The 20462-nt window shown below is 48.6% G+C and overlaps 1 protein-coding gene across 1 annotated transcript in view; it reads left to right on the forward strand.

Annotated features, from left to right (window-relative positions):
* The first annotated feature begins 2618 nt into the window (after window positions 1-2618).
* Window positions 2619-20462, forward strand: part of pdgfd (platelet derived growth factor d) — a 107978-nt gene continuing 90134 nt past the window's right edge. The window contains exon 1 of the mRNA XM_045724775.1: window positions 2619-3251. Coding sequence (XP_045580731.1) covers window positions 3140-3251 — 112 coding nt within the window. The 5' untranslated portion in view covers window positions 2619-3139. The remainder of the gene's footprint in view (window positions 3252-20462) is intronic.

Raw genomic sequence — 20462 nt, forward strand, 5'->3', positions numbered from 1 at the left:
TCGGTCCAGGTTATCCTGCACCGGCTCTGCGCACTGTGTTTCCAGGGCGCTGGGAGGGTCCAGTTCGCCCAATGTCTGCGCTCCGCCCGTGCCGGGCCAAAGTGGGCATTCAGCCTGGAGTGTGGGTAAATAGCCTAAGTACCAGAACTCCAGTGCTCCCCCACAGCCCGGTTTATCCTGTGCCTCCTCCTCGGTCCAGGCCTCCAGTGGGTCTCCCCATCCTGGTCCGTCCTGTGCCTCCTCCTAGGACCAGGCCTCCAGTGGGTCTCGCCAGTCCGGAGCCGCCAGAGCCGCCCGCCAGTCCGGAGCCGCCAGAGCCACCCGCCAGTCCGGAGCCGCCAGAGCCGCCGCCTGTCCGGAGCCGCCAGAGCCGCCCGCCTGTCCGGAGCCGCCAGAGCGTCCGGCGCAGACCGCCCCGGAGCCGCCAGAGCCGCCGCCTGTCCGGAGCCGCCAGAGCCGCCCGCCTGTCCGGAGCCGCCAGAGCCGCCCGCCTGTCCGGAGCCGCCAGAGCCGCCCGCCAGCCTGGTGAGTCCTGTGCCTGCGACCAGGGCCAGGCCTCCTTCATGTATCCCCAGCCTGGTGAGTCCTGTGCCTGCGCCCAGGGCCAGGCCTCCTTCATGTCTCCCCAGCCTGGTGAATCCTGGGCCAGAGCCGCCAGAGCTGCCCGCCAGCCCGAAGCCGCCAGAGCCGCCCGCCAGCCTGGTGAGTCCTGTGCCTGCGCCCAGGGCCTTCTTCATGTCTCCCCAGCCTGGTGAGTCCTGTGCCTGCGCCCAGGGCCAGGCCTCCTTCATGTCTCCCCAGCCTGGTGAATCCTGGGCCAGAGCCGCCAGAGCCGCCCGCCAGCCCGGAGCCGCCAGAGCGGGCGCCAGGGCCATCCGCCAGCCGGGCCGCCGGAGCCGCCGCCGCCGGCGCAGCCCGCCCGCCACCGCCGGGTCGCCGCCAGCCGGGCGCGCCAAATCGCCCGCCAGGTGGGTGCAGTCAGGGTCGCCCACCAGTCCTCCGGCGCGTCCAGGGGCGCCACCTAAGTGGGAGATGCCGAGGGTGGAGCGGAGGCCACGTCCCGCACCTGAGTCACCACCGTAAGAAGGCCCACCCGGACCCTCCCCTTCAGAGTCAGGTTTTGCGGCCGGAGTCCGCACCTTTGGGGGGGGGGGGGGTACTGTAACGCCCTGTTCTTTATTTTGGTTAGGCCAGGGTGTTACATTGGGTGGGCGTTCTATGTTCATTTTTCTATGTTTTTGTATTTCGTTGTTTTGGGCTGTGTGTGGCTCCCAATCAGGCACAGCTGTAGTTCGTTGTTGCTGATTGGGAGTCACACATAAGGAGCCTGTTTTTCCTTTGGGTTTTGTGGGGGATTGTTTCTGTTTTGTGTTTGCACCTGACAGTACTGTGTGGCTGTCGGTTTTCTTGTTTTTGTATAGTGTTCACGTTGTTTAATAAATTCCTGAGGATGAACACTAACTCCGCTGCACCTTGGTCTACTCTCTCTTCCGACGGCCGTTACACCATCCAACTACCTCATCCCCATACTGTTCTTTTTTTCCTTCTCCTTTGCACCTCAGTATCTCTACTTGCACATTCATCTATTGCACATCTATCACTCCAGTGTTTAATTGCTAAATTGTAATTATTTCGCCACTATGGCGTATATATTGCCTTACCTCCGTTATCTTACCTCATTAGCTCACACTGTATATAGATTTTTTTATATTGTGTTATTGACTGTATGTTTGTTTATTCCATGTGTAACTCTGTGTTGTTGTTTGTGTCGCACTGCTTTGCTTCATCTTGGCCAGGTCGCAGTTGTAAATGAGAACTTGTTCCCAACTTGCCTAACTGGTTAAATAAAGGAGAAATAAATAAAATAAATAAAGTGGACAGAGGAACTTAAAACTGCTGACTCTCTCCATTGCAGTCTCATTGATGTGGATCGGGCATGTTCTGTCTGCTTCCTAAAGTCAACAATCAACTCCTTTGTTTTGCTAACATTGAGGGAGAGATTGTTGTCTTGTCACAATACAAAGCCTCCTATAGTATCTACAAAACAAGAAAATAACAAGGCCTCAATATAATATAGGCATTATGGAAATATCTGCAGATTTCAGCACAGCCTTCAATAGCCTGAATAGGCTACACTTTGCAAAATAATATTCTACGAATTTCATGCTATTACATGTAAAAAAAACAGTATACATACATAAACCAAATGAGTGAAAAGTTTAGATGTAATAATACTGTATAATAGCCTGGAACTCTTTTAGACATGCTTGCATTTGCTCAGTGAAATGATGAAATGAAGAACATTGTCAGACATGGTTTCAACTTATTCAACATGCGCTTCAACAAGTGAATTCATGTCAGAGTTCTTCCCTGGACAAGTTTTGCCCAGAGGGCATACTTTATTAGTGTCAGTGTGCAATGCTGTCAGAGACTCTTTTCCTCCTGTTTATTTCGTCTCCAGTCAAGTTTCTTTCTCGCTGAAAATTACCTTCCTGGCTCCTTCTCACTGTGTGTGTGTGTGTGTGTGTGTGTGTGTGTTTATGTCTGACTGTGACCTCCCATGTTTTCTTTTTTTCTGCTAAAATGTTCCTTCTGGTCTATTTCCTCGTCCCGGATCACGGAAGAGGGACAACCCTCCTCTCTGATGTCTGCCCCGCTGAAGAGTTACACACAAGTGTGTGTGTAGAGAGCTACAGCGAGAGACACACAATCTTAGCCTCGAAGTTCAGTTATTGGAACGCATTTCCAGCTCGCTCTGATATCAGAGAAGTTGAAGGAATGTGGACTATTTCTCGTGGAATTGCCCGTGAGGATTAACTCGCGATAAGAAATCGGCGCCCGTGCTTGTGTTTGACCGTGGACGGGAGTATATGTCTGTGGTATATGAACCTGCTCCGTGTTCTGTAGCCGCAGAGCTCATGCATGGTGGGTTTGAGACAGGCAGTTTGCTCCAGTCCAACATCACAGTAAAAAGCAAATCGGGTGAAATGATGCGAACGGCACGAAAGTTTTAATTAAGCAAACTTTTATTTGAGTCTCTAGGGAAAACACGAGTAGCTAATTGGTCTCTTTTCAGAACAGTAAATTGTCCTTCCACGTTTGGGATTTTAGTTTACGGTGTGCAAACGCCACGGACAGAATGAACATCTGTGGGCGCGTGGTACTTGCGCTGCTGGTGGGCTTTACCGGGGGCACACAAGCCCAAGTGGTGTCCGCCAAGGTGATGCGGTCTTCAAACGTGAGGCGAGATGGTGAGTCCCAGTTTTTGATTTGTGTAAGTCAATTTTGTGTGAATGTACAGTTACAAGTGTTATAACAACAAAACAACTGGTGTTTAGGACAAACTGTCGGTAGCCTATAATGGGTGGTAATATGGTTACTCTTATTAGTGAATTGAGTTCTGATCACAATGGATTTATACTTGCAATTGTTTTGTTACAGATGACATTGAAAGAGGTCCTTATGAACAATGTTGGTTAATTAGGCCTAGACACATCAGACTTCTACAATGCATTCTAAAATATCCACATTAACAATACTCAATTGAATTATAAAACAATGAAAGGTGAATATAGAAGAGTAGAAGTTGAATGTAATCTTGATAGACAGACCTGTCAGGAAAAGCCTAGATGTTGTTTCATCTAGTGGTGTATACGTCTTAGTCAGTGGTGACAAATGACCTGGCTACTCCTGGGAAGTGAGCTTTCTGTGTTGACCTGTTCAAATGACCTGGCTACTCCTGGGAAGTGAGCTTTTTGTGTTGACCTGTTCAAATGACCTGGCTACTCCTGGGAAGTGAGCTTTCTGTGTTGACCTGTTCAAATGACGTAGACACTCTATTGTTACGTTGTCTGAGAGAGAGACAGAGTGGAGGCGCGGAGGCAGATGAGAGGGGAGGTAAGACAGAGAGGTGATAGAGTGGAGGCAGATGAGAGGGAAGGTAAGACAGAGAGGTGATAGAGTGGAGGCAGATGAGAGGGGAGGTAAGACAGAGAGGTGATAGAGTGGAGGCAGATGAGAGGGAAGGTAAGACAGAGAGGTGATAGAGTGGAGGCAGATGAGAGGGGAGGTAAGACAGAGAGGTGATAGAGTGGAGGCAGATGAGAGGGAAGGTAAGACAGAGAGGTGATAGAGTGGAGGCAGATGAGAGGGAAGGTAAGACAGAGAGGTGATAGAGAGTGGAGGCAGATGAGAGGGGAGGTAAGACAGAGAGGTGATAGAGTGGAGGCAGATGAGAGGGAAGGTAAGACAGAGAGGTGATAGAGAGTGGAGGCAGATGAGAGGGAAGGTTAGACAGAGAGGTGATAGAGTGGAGGCAGATCAGAGGGGAGGTAAGACAGAGAGGTGATAGAGTGGAGGCAGATGAGAGGGGAGGTGATAGAGAGTGGAGGCAGATGAGAGGGAAGGTAAGACAGAGAGGTGATAGAGTGGAGGCAGATGAGAGGGAAGGTAAGACAGAGAGGTGATAGAGTGGAGGCAGATGAGAGGGGAGGTAAGACAGAGAGGTGATAGAGTGGAGGCAGATGAGAGGGGAGGTAAGACAGAGAGGTGATAGAGAGTGGAGGCAGATGAGAGGGAAGGTAAGACAGAGAGGTGATAGAGTGGAGGCAGATGAGAGGGGAGGTAAGACAGAGAGGTGATAGAGTGGAGGCAGATGAGAGGGGAGGTAAGACAGAGAGGTGATAGAGAGTGGAGGCAGATGAGAGGGGAGGTAAGACAGAGAGGTGATAGAGAGTGGAGGCAGATGAGAGGGAAGGTAAGACAGAGAGGTGATAGAGAGTGGAGGCAGATGAGAGGGAAGGTAAGACAGAGAGGTGATAGAGTGGAGGCAGATGAGAGGGGAGGTAAGACAGAGAGGTGATAGAGAGTGGAGGCAGATGAGAGGGGAGGTAAGACAGAGAGGTGATAGAGTGGAGGCAGATGAGAGGGAAGGTAAGACAGAGAGGTGATAGAGAGTGGAGGCAGATGAGAGGGGAGGTAAGACAGAGAGGTGATAGAGAGTGGAGGCAGATGAGAGGGAAGGTAAGACAGAGAGGTGATAGAGAGTGGAGGCAGATCAGAGGGGAGGTAAGACAGAGAGGTGATAGAGAGTGGAGGCAGATGAGAGGGGAGGTAAGACAGAGAGGTGATAGAGAGTGGAGGCAGATGAGAGGGGAGGTAAGACAGAGAGGTGATAGAGTGGAGGCAGATGAGAGGGGAGGTAAGACAGAGAGGTGATAGAGAGTGGAGGCAGATGAGAGGGAAGGTAAGACAGAGAGGTGATAGAGAGTGGAGGCAGATGAGAGGGGAGGTAAGACAGAGAGGTGATAGAGTGGAGGCAGATGAGAGGGAAGGTAAGACAGAGAGGTGATAGAGTGGAGGCAGATCAGAGGGGAGGTAAGACAGAGAGGTGATAGAGTGGAGGCAGATGAGAGGGGAGGTAAGACAGAGAGGTGATAGAGAGTGGAGGCAGATGAGAGGGAAGGTAAGACAGAGAGGTGATAGAGTGGAGGCAGATCAGAGGGGAGGTAAGACAGAGAGGTGATAGAGTGGAGGCAGATGAGAGGGGAGGTAAGACAGAGAGGTGATAGAGAGTGGAGGCAGATGAGAGGGAAGGTAAGACAGAGAGGTGATAGAGTGGAGGCAGATGAGAGGGGAGGTAAGACAGAGAGGTGATAGAGAGTGGAGGCAGATGAGAGGGAAGGTAAGACAGAGAGGTGATAGAGTGGAGGCAGATGAGAGGGGAGGTAAGACAGAGAGGTGATAGAGTGGAGGCAGATGAGAGGGAAGGTAAGACAGAGAGGTGATAGAGTGGAGGCAGATGAGAGGGGAGGTAAGACAGAGAGGTGATAGAGTGGAGGCAGATGAGAGGGGAGGTAAGACAGAGAGGTGATAGAGAGTGGAGGCGCGGAGGCAGATGAGAGGGAATGAAAGAGACAGCTGCGTCGGGCTAGGGAAAGAAGAGGGGGAAAGAGACTGAAAGGGCGAGAGACATCATTTAGGATATAGGGCACAGGCAGCAGCAGGAGGAGAAGAGAGAGTACCAGTTGAGTTTTCTGACCTGTGAATATAGTTGACCTGGTGGTCCTCAGTGTTGTAGAACCACAGTAACATTGTCCTCAGTGTTGTAGAACCACAGTAACATTGTCCTCAGTGTTGTAGAACCACAGTAACATTGTCCTCAGTGTTGTAGAACCACAGTAACATTGTCCTCAGTGTTGTAGAACCACAGTAACATTGTCCTCAGTGTTGTAGAACCACAGTAACATTGTCCTCAGTGTTGTAGAACCACAGTAACATTGTCCTCAGTGTTGTAGAACCACAGTAACATTGTCCTCAGTGTTGTAGAACCACAGTAACATTGTCCTCAGTGTTGTAGAACCACAGTAACATTGTCCTCAGTGTTGTAGAACCACAGTAACATTGTCCTCAGTGTTATAGTAACACAGTAACATTGTCCTCAGTGTTGTAGAACCACAGTAACATTGTCCTCAGTGTTGTAGAAACACAGTAACATTGTATGTATGTCGTATGTATGTACAGTTGAAGTCGGAGGTTTACATACACTTAGGTTGGAGTCATTAAAATTCGATTTTCAACCACTCCACAAATGTCTTGTTAACGAATTATAGTTTTGGCAGGTTGGTTAGGAAATCTACTTTGTGCATGACATAAGTAATTTTTCCAACAACTGTTTACAGACAGATTATTTCACTTATAATTCACTGTATCACAATTCCAGTGGGTCAGAAGTTTACATACACTATGTTGACTGTGCCTTTAATCAGCTTGGAAAATTCCAGAATATGATGTCATGGCTTTAGAAGCTTCTGATAGGCTAATTGACATAATTTGAGTCAATTGGAGGTGTACCTGTGGATGTATTTCAAGGCCTACCTTCAAACGCAGTGCCTCTTTGCTTAACATCATGGGAAAATAAAAAGAAATCAGCCAAGACCTCAGAAGATAAATTGTAGACCTCCACAAGTCTGGTTCATCCTTGGGAGCAATTTCCAAATGCCTGAAGGTACCACGTTCATCTGTACAAACAATAGTACGCAAGTATAAACACCATGGGACCACACAGCCATCATACCGCTCAGGGAGTAGACGCGTTCGGTTTCCTAGAGATGAACGTACTTTGGTGCGAAAAGTACAAATCAATCCCAGAACAACAGCAAAGGGCCTTGTGAAGATGCTGGAGGAAACACTTACAAAACAATCTATATCCACAGTAAAACGAGTCCTATATCGACATAACCTGAAAGACCGCTCAGCAAGGAAGAAGCCACTGCCCCAAAACCGCCATTAAAAAAGACAGACTACGGTTTGCAACTGCACATGGGGACAAAGATCGTACTTTTTGGAGAAATGTCCTCTGGTCTGATGAAACAAAAATAATTCTGTTTGGCCATAATGACCATTGTTATGTTTGGAGGAAAAAGGTGTTCTTCGGCTTGCAAGCATCCCCCATCCCAACCATGAAGCATGGGGGTGGCAGCATCATGTTGTGGGGATGCTTTGCTGCAGGAGGGACTGGTGCACTTCAAAAAATAGATAGCGTCATGAGGAAGGAAAATTATGTGGATATATTGCAGCAACATCTCAAGACATCAGTCAGGAATCAAATGTATCTATATAGCCCTTCTTACATCAGCTGATATCTCAAAGTGCTGTACAGAAACCCAGCCTAAATCCCCAAACAGCAAGCAATGCAGGTGTAGAAGCACGGTGGCTAGGAAAAACTCCCTAGAAAGGCTAAAACCTAGGAAGAAACCTAGAGAGGAACCAGGCTATGAGGGGTGGCCAGTCCTCTTCTGGCTGTGCCGGGTGGAGATTATAACAGCACATGGCCTAGATGTTCAAATGTTCATAAATGACCAGCATTGTCAAATAATAATAATCATAGTAGGAAGTTAAAGCTTGGTCGCAAATGGGTCTTCCAAATGGACAATGACCCCAAGCATACTTCCAAAGTTGTAGCAAAATGGCTTAAGGACAACAAAGTCAAGGTATTGGAGTGGCCATCACAAAGCCCTGACCTTAATCCTATAGAACTTTTTTGACCAGAACTGAAAAAGCGTGTCCGAGCAAGGAGGCCTACAAACCTGACTCAGTTACACCAGCTCGGTCAGGAGTAATGGGCCAAAATTCACCCAATTTATTGTGGGAAGCTTGTGGAAGTCTACCCAAAACGTTTGACCCAAGTTAAATAATTTCAAGGCAATGCTACCAAATACAAATTCAGTGTATGTAAACTTCTGACCCACTGGGAATGTGATGAAAGAAATAAAAGCTGAAATAAATAATTTTCTCTACTATTATTCTGACATTTCACATTCTTAAAATAAAGTGTTGATCCTAATTTACCTAAAACAGGGAATTTTTACTAGGATTAAATGTCAGGAATTGTGAAAAACTGAGTTTAAATGTATTTGGTTAGGTGTATGTAAACTTCCAACTTCAACTGTATATACATTTTGTAATGGTATCATTTTTTTTTGTTAAAATAAAGAAAATTAATGTGCTTCGTTTGCGTAAATACACTGGACTATATTAACGTAAATGGGTGGAAAAGGGCTGTAACAACCATCAGAATCTTGCTCTGCCTACAGTACCTGCACATTCTTGACATCCTCATTCATTTCTGTTGTCACGTTCTTTTGCATAGTCCCACAAGTGTGTCACTAGCAGGATATCCTCAGATTAAAAGTCAACAGGCTTGGCTGTAAATAACACCTATCTCTACATACACACACACACATACACACACACACAAACACCTGTCTCTACAGACTTTACATTGTTTGCAAGATCAGACATAATACCACTATAATCCCAGTGTTCATTTTTGGAAGTTTCTTTAATTTCAGTGCATCTAATTTGTTAACATTTCGTCTTTATTAAATGACTACTTCTTTTTTTTCTCACAAAAACTTAACATCGGTCAAAATAAAGTAGTCTGTCTTGTGGTGTCGAGACGATGTGTTGAATGTATGATGCAGCTTTAGCGTTCTTATAGATGTAACGGAAATATAATGTATTCCATTGAGCCCAATTCAGACATTCCCGGAGTGTGTCTGACCGGTTTCCGCAGGCGTGGCGTTAACAGGCGCGGCGTTAACAGGCGCGGCGTTAACAGGCGCGGCGTTAACAGGCATAGCGTTAACAGTAACAACAGGCATAGCGTTAACAGGCGTGGCGTTAACAGGCGTGGCATTAACAGTAACAACAGGCATAGCGTTAACAGGCATGGCGTTAACAGGCATGGCGTTAACAGGCGTGGCGTTAACAGGCATAGCGTTAACAGTAACAACAGGCATAGCGTTAACAGGCGTGGCGTTAACAGGCGCGGCGTTAACAGGCATAGCGTTAACAGTAACAACAGGCATAGCGTTAACAGGCGTGGCGTTAACAGGCGCGGCGTTAACAGGCACGGTGTTAACAGGCATGGCGTTAACAGGCATAGCGTTAACAGTAACAACAGGCATAGCGTTAACAGGCGTGGCGTTAACAGGCGCGGCGTTAACACGCATAGCGTTAACAGGCATAGCGTTAACAGGCGTAGCGTTAACAGGCGTGGCGTTAACAGGCGCGGCGTTAACAGGCGTGGTGTTAACAGGCGTGGCGTTAACAGGCGTGGCGTTAACAGGCGTGGCGTTAACAGGCATAGCGTTAACAGTAACAACAGGCATAGCGTTAACAGGCGTGGCGTTAACAGGCGCGGCGTTAACAGGCACGGTGTTAACAGGCATGGCGTTAACAGGCATAGCGTTAACAGTAACAACAGGCATAGCGTTAACAGGCGCGGCGTTAACAGGCGTGGCGTTAGCAGGCGTGGCGTTAACAGGCGTGGCATTAACAGGCATGGCGTTAACAGGCATAGCGTTAACAGTAACAACAGGCATAGCGTTAACAGGCGTGGCGTTAACAGGCGTGGCATTAACAGGCGTGGCGTTAACAGGCGTGGCGTTAACAGGCATGGCGTTAACAGGCATAGCGTTAACAGTAACAACAGGCATAGCGTTAACAGGCGTGGCGTTAACAGGCGCGGCGTTAACAGGCATAGCGTTAACAGGCGTAGCGTTAACAGGCGTAGCGTTAACAGGCGTGGCGTTAACAGGCGTGGCGTTAACAGGCGTGGCGTTAACAGGCGCGGCGTTAACAGGCACGGCGTTAACAGGCACGGCGTTAACAGGCGTGGCGTTAACAGGCGTGGCGTTAACAGGCGTGGCGTTAACAGGCATAGCGTTAACAGTAACAACAGGCATAGCGTTAACAGGCGTGGCGTTAACAGGCGCGGCGTTAACAGGCACGGTGTTAACAGGCGTGGCGTTAACAGGCATAGCGTTAACAGTAACAACAGGCATAGCGTTAACAGGCGTGGCGTTAACAGGCGTGGCGTTAACAGGCGTGGCGTTAACAGGCATGGCGTTAACAGGCATGGCGTTAACAGGCATAGCGTTAACAGTAACAACAGGCATAGCGTTAACAGGCGCGGCGTTAACAGGCGTGGCGTTAACAGGCATGGCGTTAACAGTAACAACAGGCATAGCGTTAACAGGCATAGCATTAACAGGCGTGGCGTTAACAGGCATGGCGTTAACAGGCATGGCGTTAACAGGCATAGCGTTAACAGGCGTGGCGTTAACAGGCATGGCGTTAACAGGCGTGGCATTAACAGGCATAGCGTTAACAGGCGTGGCGTTAACAGGCATAGAGTTAACAGGCGCGGCGTTAACAGGCGTGGCGTTAACAGGCATGGCGTTAACAGTAACAACAGGCATAGCGTTAACAGGCGTGGCGTTAACAGGCGTGGCGTTAACAGGCGTGGCGTTAACAGGCATGGCGTTAACAGTAACAACAGGCATAGCGTTAACAGGCGTGGCGTTAACAGGCGTGGCGTTAACAGGCGTGGCGTTAACAGGCATAGCGTTAACAGTAACAACAGGCATAGCGTTAACAGGCTTGGCGTTAACAGGCATGGCGTTAACAGGCATAGCGTTAACAGGCGTGGCGTTAACAGGCGTGGCGTTAACAGGCGTGGCGTTAACAGGCATAGCGTTAACAGTAACAACAGGCGTGGCGTTAACAGGCGTGGCGTTAACAGGCGTGGCGTTAACAGGCATAGCGTTAACAGTAACAACAGGCATAGCGTTAACAGGCTTGGCGTTAACAGGCGTGGCGTTAACAGGCATAGCGTTAACAGTAACAACAGGCATAGCATTAACAGGCGTGGCGTTAACAGGCATGGCGTTAACAGGCGTGGCGTTAACAGGCATGGCGTTAACAGGCATAGCGTTAACAGTAACAACAGGCATAGCGTTAACAGGCGTGGCGTTAACAGGCATGGCGTTAACAGGCATAGCGTTAACAGTAACAATAGGCATGGCGTTAACAGGCGTGGCGTTAACAGGCGTGGCGTTAACAGGCGTGGCGTTAACAGGCATAGCGTTAACAGGCATAGCGTTAACAGGCGTAGCGTTAACAGGCGTGGCGTTAACAGGCATGGCGTTAACAGGCATAGCGTTAACAGTAACAACAGGCATAGCGTTAACAGGCGTGGCGTTAACAGGCATGGCGTTAACAGGCGTGGCGTTAACAGGCGTGGCGTTAACAGGCGTGGCGTTAACAGGCATAGCGTTAACAGTAACAACAGGCATAGCGTTAACAGGCGTGGCGTTAACAGGCATGGCGTTAACAGGCGTGGCGTTAACAGGCATAGCGTTAACAGTAACAACAGGCATAGCGTTAACAGGCGTGGCGTTAACAGGCATAGCGTTAACAGGCATAGCGTTAACAGGCATAGCATTAACAGGCATGGCATTAACAGAAAAAAGTATGAAAGAGTCGCAGGAGTAAAATGAAAGCGATCAACCTATTGAGATTTAAGTGACAAGTGAAATTTTCACCCCTCAAACACAGGAAATAGATATCTGAAAAACACAGATCCTTAGGTGGGCGGGGCATGATCGTTGCTAGCACTCATGTGAACAGGTACAGTGCTGTCTTGGGAGTTCAGGTTGACACAGACCCCTCAGCATTGAACAAACACATAATTTGGTATAGTGTGTGGGTGTATGTGCTTTTGGTTGGCAAGCTCTATCACACGGCGCATGCAGGACTTCCCCCCAAGGTTTCTCCTGTGTTTGTTTAGCGTTGTATTCACACTCCCCTCCTCACTATAAGTGTGTGTGTGTGTGTGTGTGTGTGTGTGTGTGTGTGTGTGTGTGTGTGTGTGTGTGTGTGTGTGTGTGTGTGTGTGTGTGTGTGTGTGTGTGTGGCAAACAATATTTGGCCTTTGTGTTCAAAGCAACCCATTACCTTCACCGAGGAGACAGCAGAAGAGAGAGAGAGAGAGACACACACACACAGAGAGAGCGAGAGAGACATAAAAACACACACACACACAGAAAGAGCGAGAGACACACACACAGACAGAGAGACATATATACACACACAGACAGAGAGACATATATATACACACACACACAGAGAGAGACACATATACACACAGAGAGAGAGACACATATACACACAGAGAGAGAGACACATACACAGAGAGAGAGACATACACACACAGAGAGAGAGAGACATATACACACAGAGAGAGAGAGACATATACACACACAGAGAGAGAGACACATATACACACACACAGAGAGAGACATGTACACACAGAGAGAGAGACAAATACACACAGAGAGAGAGAGACATACACACACAGAGAGAGAGACAGATACACAGAGAGAGACATATACACAGAGAGAGAGAGACATACACACAGAGAGAGAGAGAGACATATACACACAGAGAGAGAGAGACATATACACACACAGAGAGAGAGAGTGACAAACACTCACTGACAAACTCTCAACCTCCTCATGAAAAGTGTTTTTAATTTATTAAAGACACCATAAAGAAAAGAGGCCCATCTCTCTCATCTCACTCTCTGGTCTACACCATTGCATATCGCTCTGTACGTCCCCACCTTTAATCTGGCTGATTTCTTCCTCAATCTCTCCATCTTTCTTTCTCTTCTTTAATCAAAGGCTGCTTCCGCTGCGGGTCTCAGAGCAAATCTAATGGCAAAGAGTGTTTGCACGTAGCACACACACTGACAACAGTCTGTTTAGACATCAAAGTCTGCTGAAGAATGTAAGGCTGTTCCGGAATGTAAGGGAGGCTGTTCCGGAATGTAAGGGAGGCTGTTCCGGAATGTAAGGGAGGCTGGATGGAATGGAACTCTGTTAGGCGGTGTCCAGGGCCCTATAAAATGATATCTAGGGCCCTCTTTTTTTTCTTTCAGCACTGAGCAAATTTCTGGTCTGCTGAGCCCAAACTTGAACATTGTGAAAATTCTGTGCAACTTCCAACGCACATTTACTGTGAACATATTTTCTTCTTCTTGAACTGCGCTGTTGGTTAAGGGCTTGTCAGTAAGCATTTCACAGTAAAGCCTACACTTGTTGTATTCGGCGCAGTGAAAGTGAGAAATAAAGTTTGATTTGAACATAGGCTGTACCCGCTTTAAGTAACAGTTTTAACAGTGGCCAAGTAGGCTACTGTGGCTATTTGATCATAATCTAGGCCTACCAGAGTGGCCTACCATCAAAAACAGTGGAGAAAATGCAATCACATTTTAACATGGAAATAGCAGTTCTATCCAGCCTACAGTAGCAGCCAATGTGTGGTGTTCAATGAAGCCCTACATTCCATGAGACTTTTGAAATAAAATAAAAACACGCAGGGCTATATCCTGTTTATCCATTTGTCCTTCAGACAAGGAGGTGACTGAAAATGTTGTTGTGTTGTTTGATGCAAGAAACCACTTTACAAAATAAAATATATAATTATTCCCATAGCATTATTACAGAGAATCAGACAAATTATACTACCCTCTGCCTATTGGCTACTCAGATTATTCAAGCCAGTCTCAAAATACAACACTGCCCCTTTAAGACAAAAAAAAGGATCTTTATCTGACTCACTTTTAAAGGTGTCTAGAAATGTACAGGTTTTGTGCTCAATCACTCCCCTACTGCTGACTACAAATGATCTAGAACTGGCCTAATAACTCACTAACTAGCAAATGATATCAACAAAATGTGCACATGTGACATGTATCTCTTGCTTTGATTACATTTACATTTTAGTCATTTAGCAAACGCTCTTATCCAGAGCGACTTACAGTAGTGAATGCATACATTTCATTTCATGTATTTTTTTTTTTGGTACTGATCCCCCGTGGGAATCGAACCCACAACCCTGGCGTTGCAATGAACACGACTTACAAAAAGGTAAGCCTATGCAACATTAACCACTTAAAGACAGTACTGTAGTAATAAGGTTTGTGCAGTAAGTTATAGGCCCAGTACATTTCCATTTTACATTTACGTCATTTAGCAGACGCTCTTATCCAGAGCGACTTACAAATTGGTGCATTCACCTTATGATATCCAGTGGAACAACCACTTTACAATAGTACATCTATATCTTTTTGGGGTGGAGGGTAGGGGGGAGGGTTAGAAGGATTACTTAATCCTATCCCAGGTATTCCTTAAAGAGGTGGGGTTTCAGGTGTCTCCGGAAGGTGGTGATTGACTCCGCTGTCCTGGCGTCGTGAGGGAGCTTGTTCCACCATTGGGGTGCCAGAGCAGCGAACAGTTTTGACTGGGCTGAGCGGGAACTATGCTTCCACAGAGGTAGGGAGGCGAGCAGGCCAGAGGTGGTTGAACGCAGTGCCCTTCTTTGGGTGTAGGGCCTGATCAGAGCCTGAAGGTACGGAGGTGCCGTTCCCCTCACAGCTCCGTAGGCAAGCACCATGGTCTTGTAGCAGATGCGAGCTTCAACTGGAAGCCAGTGGAGTGTGCGGAGGAGCGGGGTGACGTGAGAGAATTTAGGAAGGTTGAACACCAGACGGGCTGCGGCGTTCTGGATGAGTTGTAGGGGTTTAATGGCACAGGCAGGGAGCCCCGCCAACAGCGAGTTGCAGTAATCCAGACGGGAGATGACAAGTGCCTGGATTAGGACCTGCGCCGCTTCCTGGTGATGCAGGGTCGTACTCTGCGAATGTTGTAGAGCATGAACATACAGGATCGGGTCACCGCCTTGATATTAGTAGAGAACGACAGGGTGTTGTCCAGGGTCACGCCAAGGCTCTTAGCACTCTGGAAGGAGGACACAATGGAGTTGTCAACCGTGATGGTGAGATCGTGGAACGGGCAAGTCCTTCCCCGGGAGGAAGAGCAGCTCCGTCTTGCCGAGGTTCAGCTTGAGGTGGTGATCCGTCATCCACACTGATATGTCTGCCAGATATGCAGAGATGCGATTCGCCACCTGGTTATCAGAAGGGGGAAAGGAGAAGATTAATTGTTTGTCGTCTGCGTAGCAATGATAGGAGAGACCATGTGAGGATATGACAGAGCCAAGTGACTTGGTGTATAGCGAGAATAGGAGAGGGCCTAGACCTGAGCCATGGGGGACACCAGTGGTGAGAGCACGTGGTGCGGAGACGGATTCTCGCCACGCCACCTGGTAGGAGCGACCTGTCAGGTAGGACGCAATCCAAGAGTGAGCCGCGCCGGAGATGCCCAACTCGGAGAGGGTGGAGAGGAGGATCTGATGGTTCACAGTATCAAAGGCAGCAGATAGGTCTAGAAGGATGAGAGCAGAGGAGAGAGAGTTAGCTTTAGCAGTGCAGAGAGCCTCCGTGACACAGAGAAGAGCAGTCTCAGTTGAATGACCAGTCTTGAAACCTGACTGATTTGGATCAAGAAGGTCATTCTGAGAGAGCTAGCAAGAGAGCTGGCCAAGGAAGGCACGCTCAAGAGTTTTGGAGAGGAAAGAAAGAAGGGATACTGGTCTGTAGTTGTTGACATCGGAGGGATCGAGTGTAGGTTTTTTGAGAAGGGGTGCAACTCTCGCTCTCTTGAAGACGGAAGGGACGTAGCCAGCGGTCAAGGATGAGTTGATGAGCGAGGTGAGGTAAGGGTGATGGTCTCCGGAAATGGTCTGGAGAAGAGAGGAGGGGATAGGGTCAAGCGGGCAGGTTGTTAGGCGGCCGGCCGTCACAAGTCACAAGATTTAATCTGGAGAGAGAGGGGAGAAAGAGGTCAAAGCATAGGGTAGGGCAATGTGAGCAGGACTAGCGGTGTCGTTTGACTTAACAAACAAGGATCGGATGTCGTCAACCTTCTTTTCAAAATGGTTGACAAAGTCACCACATACTGGCTTTGATTGAGTTTCCTTGCCAATGCATTGTTGTTCGGGCTATTTCAAAATGTGAGGTAGGCTATATGATCACACCTGTAATAGATCCGTTGTTGTGTTACTTGTGAAGCACAGCTGAGTGAGCATACATTTAAATCATTTTTTCATTTTACTGGGCTGATGGTGCCTCCATCTGATGGTCAGCGGAGGGAGAGAGCAGCAGACTGAGGGTCCGTCTCTCAACATCCTTCCTCTCTCCCTTTCCTCCACTGACACTAACCAAAAAGGGACACCATCTTCCAGCTGATGGTGAAACTCGAGTCGTACCGCATTATTTCTGCCTCATGCACAAATTCATGTTGTTACTCCTATGGACCAGGAATGCCTTGGAATCGGCCAGTCGATTGCAATCGACCGATTTGGTGAGCACTGCTCCAGAAAGATGAGTAAATTTCAATCTCTGCTTCTCTCTGGGGGCTGATAGTTCAGTCTCGGGGGGGGTCCGCAGCTTAGAGGGAACATTGTCTAGGGTCCTATAAAATGATATATAGGGCAGTAGAGACTCCTCAGAGGAGGACCATCCTCCCCAGTGAATTTCATAGAAGTCTCAATCCCTGAAAGGTGAAACTATAAACTATACCAGGTATATTCACGTCACCAAATATATTCACATGTCACCAAATATATTCACACGTGTCACGTTTGTCGTCGGTTAAGGAGGACCAAAACGCAGCAGGAATGTTGATGCTCATCTTGTGTATTTATTTACAAACTAAGTGAACACCAAAACAACAAAACGAACTTACGAACAACGAAACAGTCTTGAAAGGCACACTCAGCAAAACAAGAAACAATCTCCCACAATTACAGAGACAAACACACCCAACTAATATAGGACTTCCAATCAAAGGCAACACCACACAGCTGCCTTCAATTGGAAGTCCACCCCAATTAACCAAACATAGACATACAAATAACTAGATCAACATAGAAATACGTAAACAAGGAACAGTGCCCAAAAACCCCGGAATACTTAAATCAAATGCCCTTTTAGAAAAAACACCACCCCGAACCACATAAACCAAATACCCTCTGCCACGTCCTGACCAAACTACAATAACAATTAACCCTTATACTGGCCAGGACGTGACAGTACCCCCCCCCCTACAGGTGCTAACCCGGAAGCACCTCAAAAATAACAAACCCCCCCCAAAAAAAAAAATAATCCCCCTAACTAAAGGGAGGGAAGGGAGGGTGGCTGCCGTCAACGACGGCACTGTGCTACACCCCCCCTCCCCAACCCACCTATATCTGGAGGTGGCTCTGGTTCTGGCAGTTCCGGGCAGACGACCCACCCCGGCAGCTCCAGGTAGACGGGCCACTCGGGCTGGGCCGGAGGACAGTCGGGCCACTCTGGCAGACCCGGAAGACAGTCGGGCCACTCTGGCAGACCCGGAAGACAGTCGGGCCACTCTGGCAGACCCGGAAGACAGTCGGGCAACTCTGGCAGACCCGGAGACAGTCGGGCCACTCTGGCAGACCCGGAAGACAGTCGGGCCACTCTGGCAGACCCGGAAGACAGTCGGGCCACTCTGGCAGACCCGGAAGACAGTCGGGCCAGTCTGGCAGAACCGGAAGACAGTCGGGCCACTCTGGCAGACCCGGAAGACAGTCGGGCCAGTCTGGCATCGCCGGGCAGTCTGGCCACTCTGGCATCGCCGGGCAGTCTGGCATCGCCGGGCAGTCTGGCATCGCCGGGCAGTCTGGCCACTCTGGCATCGCCGGGCAGTCTGGCCACTCTGGCATCTCCGGGCAGTCTGGCCACTCTGGCATCTCCGGGCAGTCTGGCCACTCTGGCATCTCCGGGCAGTTTGGCCACTCTGGCAGCTCCTGACTAGTGGGTGGCTCTGGCGACTCTTCACTGACGGGCGGCTCTGGCGATTCCTCACTGACGGGCGGCTCTGGCGACTCTTGACTGACGGGCAGTTCGGGCGACTCTTGACTGACGGGCAGTTCGGGCGACTCTTGACTGACGGGCAGTTCGGGCGACTCTTGACTGACGGGCAGTTCTGGCGACTCTTGACTGACGGGCAGTTCTGGCGACTCTTGACTGACGGGCAGCTCTAGCAACGTCGGACTGGGATGACGCACTTGAAGCCTGGTGCGTGGTGCTGGTACTGGACGTACCAGACTGGGAACACGCACCTCCAGGCTAGTGTGGGGAGAGGGAACAGGACGAGTTGGACTGGGCTGACGCACTTCCGGGTCCGCACGAGAGACAGGAGCTGGAAACCCAGGGCCATGGAGGCGCACAGGCGGTCTTGATCTTACCTCCTGCACAACCCGTCCTGGCTGGATGGAACTAGTAGCCCTGTACGAGTGGGGTGCTTGTACAGGGCAGACTGGGCTGTGCAGGGGCCTGATGGTAGCCGTGCGTAGAGCGGGAGTTGGGTAGCCTGGTCCTCGGAGGCGTACCGGCGACCAGATGCGCTGCGCAGGCATCCTCCTAGCAGGCTGGATGCCCGCTCTAGCACAGCACCTGCGAGGGGCTGGAATAACCCGCACCGGACTGTGCGTGCGTATGGGTGAGATAGTGCGCTCTTCAGCGAAACATGGCGCCCTCCACCTTATACGCTCCTCCATATAACCACGGGTAGCTGGCTTCTGGCTCTTCCTTGGCCTAGCCAAACTACACGTGTGCCCCCCAAACAATTTTTATTGGGGGTGCCTCTCATGCTTCAGCGCCAGTCGTGTCCCTTGGAAACGTTCCCGGTCCATACCAGCCTTTCGCCTTTCCTCCCTCTCTCTTACCACCTGTCCCCATGGAAGGCGATCCTTTCCTGCTTGGATCTCCTCCCAAGTGTAGGACCCTTCTCCCCCCAAGATCTCCTCCCAAGTCCATCTCTCACCATAGTCCAACTCAAAATCCCTTTGCTTCTTCCTCTGCTGCTTGGTCCTTTGGTGGTGGGAGATTCTGTCACAGACGTCGTTGGTTAAGGAGGACCAAAATGCAGCAGGAATGTTGATGCTCATCTTGTGTATTTATTTACAAACTAAGTGAACAATCGTGGTGTAGGGTAGAAAAACTCTGTAGGGTAGCACCGTGGTGTAGGGTAGAAGAACTCTGTAGGGTAGGACCGTGGTGTAGCAGGAGCAGTGGCGACCCATCATTCAGGGCAGATGCTCCACATTTTTAGCTAAAATAAATAAAACAATTGAAAAAATGTATATGTTATTTTGGCATTAATACGTGTCACATATTAGTTTGCAAACAATGTAAAAAAATAAATAAATCGGAATCATTGATTTAATAAAGCCGTATACAAACATGGTCTCTTTTTGTTTTCTTGAGTAAGGCAGCTCGAAAATGCAGGTGTTTCAGCCTAGCTCAGGGCTTTCTGTGGAGGTGGGGCAGCCAGCGGAAAATACGGAGCGTAGGGGTTGGTAATGTTCTCTTGTTGCGCCTTGATTAACTCAGTGTTCTGTCACTCGTGGGGACAGTACGTCACCGCCAAGTCTAAGGGTAGACCTTTGGTGCTGCCATAGAGTTACATTAGAAGTGCCCATTCAAGAAGGCTCAACGTCATTGGCCACACATAAAATGACGTCAAATCATGTTAGATCTACAGCAGCTTGGATTGGACTGATCATGTCAATTTCATACTTTCAAAATCTTAGCTAGCAGTCATCATCATGAGTTAAATCCACAATCTACTGGCAAATCCTTTTTACTCCATGTCATATGAAGAGAAATTATCGATAACTTATCGGTGCTCATCGGCCATTGCACATAAACATTACACAACAAGTTGGAAATCGCAAATTCAACAATGAGTAGTTTGGAAGGAATCAGTGACAGTGGTTAACTGCAAGCATTGCAAAGCAATCACTAGCCTGATATTCAGTGGATTGGATGTGTGGTCCCAAATTTAGGATTAAATGTCTCTTTTTTCCAAGTTTTTAAATCGATTAACATTCAACATTGGCCATGCTGTCAATGAAGCATAATTTGTGCCGCACTCAAAACAACTGTTAACTCGAAACTGGACTTCAGTGAGTTCAAGACAAGTGGGAATTCCGGACAAAACGAGCTCTGACTGGAAAATACGTTTTGAACGGGCATCCAACCTGAAGATTGATGACTTCATCATGATTCGACCTTGTTTTTTTCCGAATTCCCAGTTGTCTTGAAAGCACCATAAATCCAGCCAGACTTTGATGACAACATTTACCCAAGAAGACTCGATGTCGGAATCGCTGCCAAAGGTGCT

Source organism: Salmo salar, chromosome ssa09, assembly GCF_905237065.1.
Source record: "Salmo salar chromosome ssa09, Ssal_v3.1, whole genome shotgun sequence".
Taxonomy (NCBI): domain Eukaryota; kingdom Metazoa; phylum Chordata; class Actinopteri; order Salmoniformes; family Salmonidae; genus Salmo; species Salmo salar.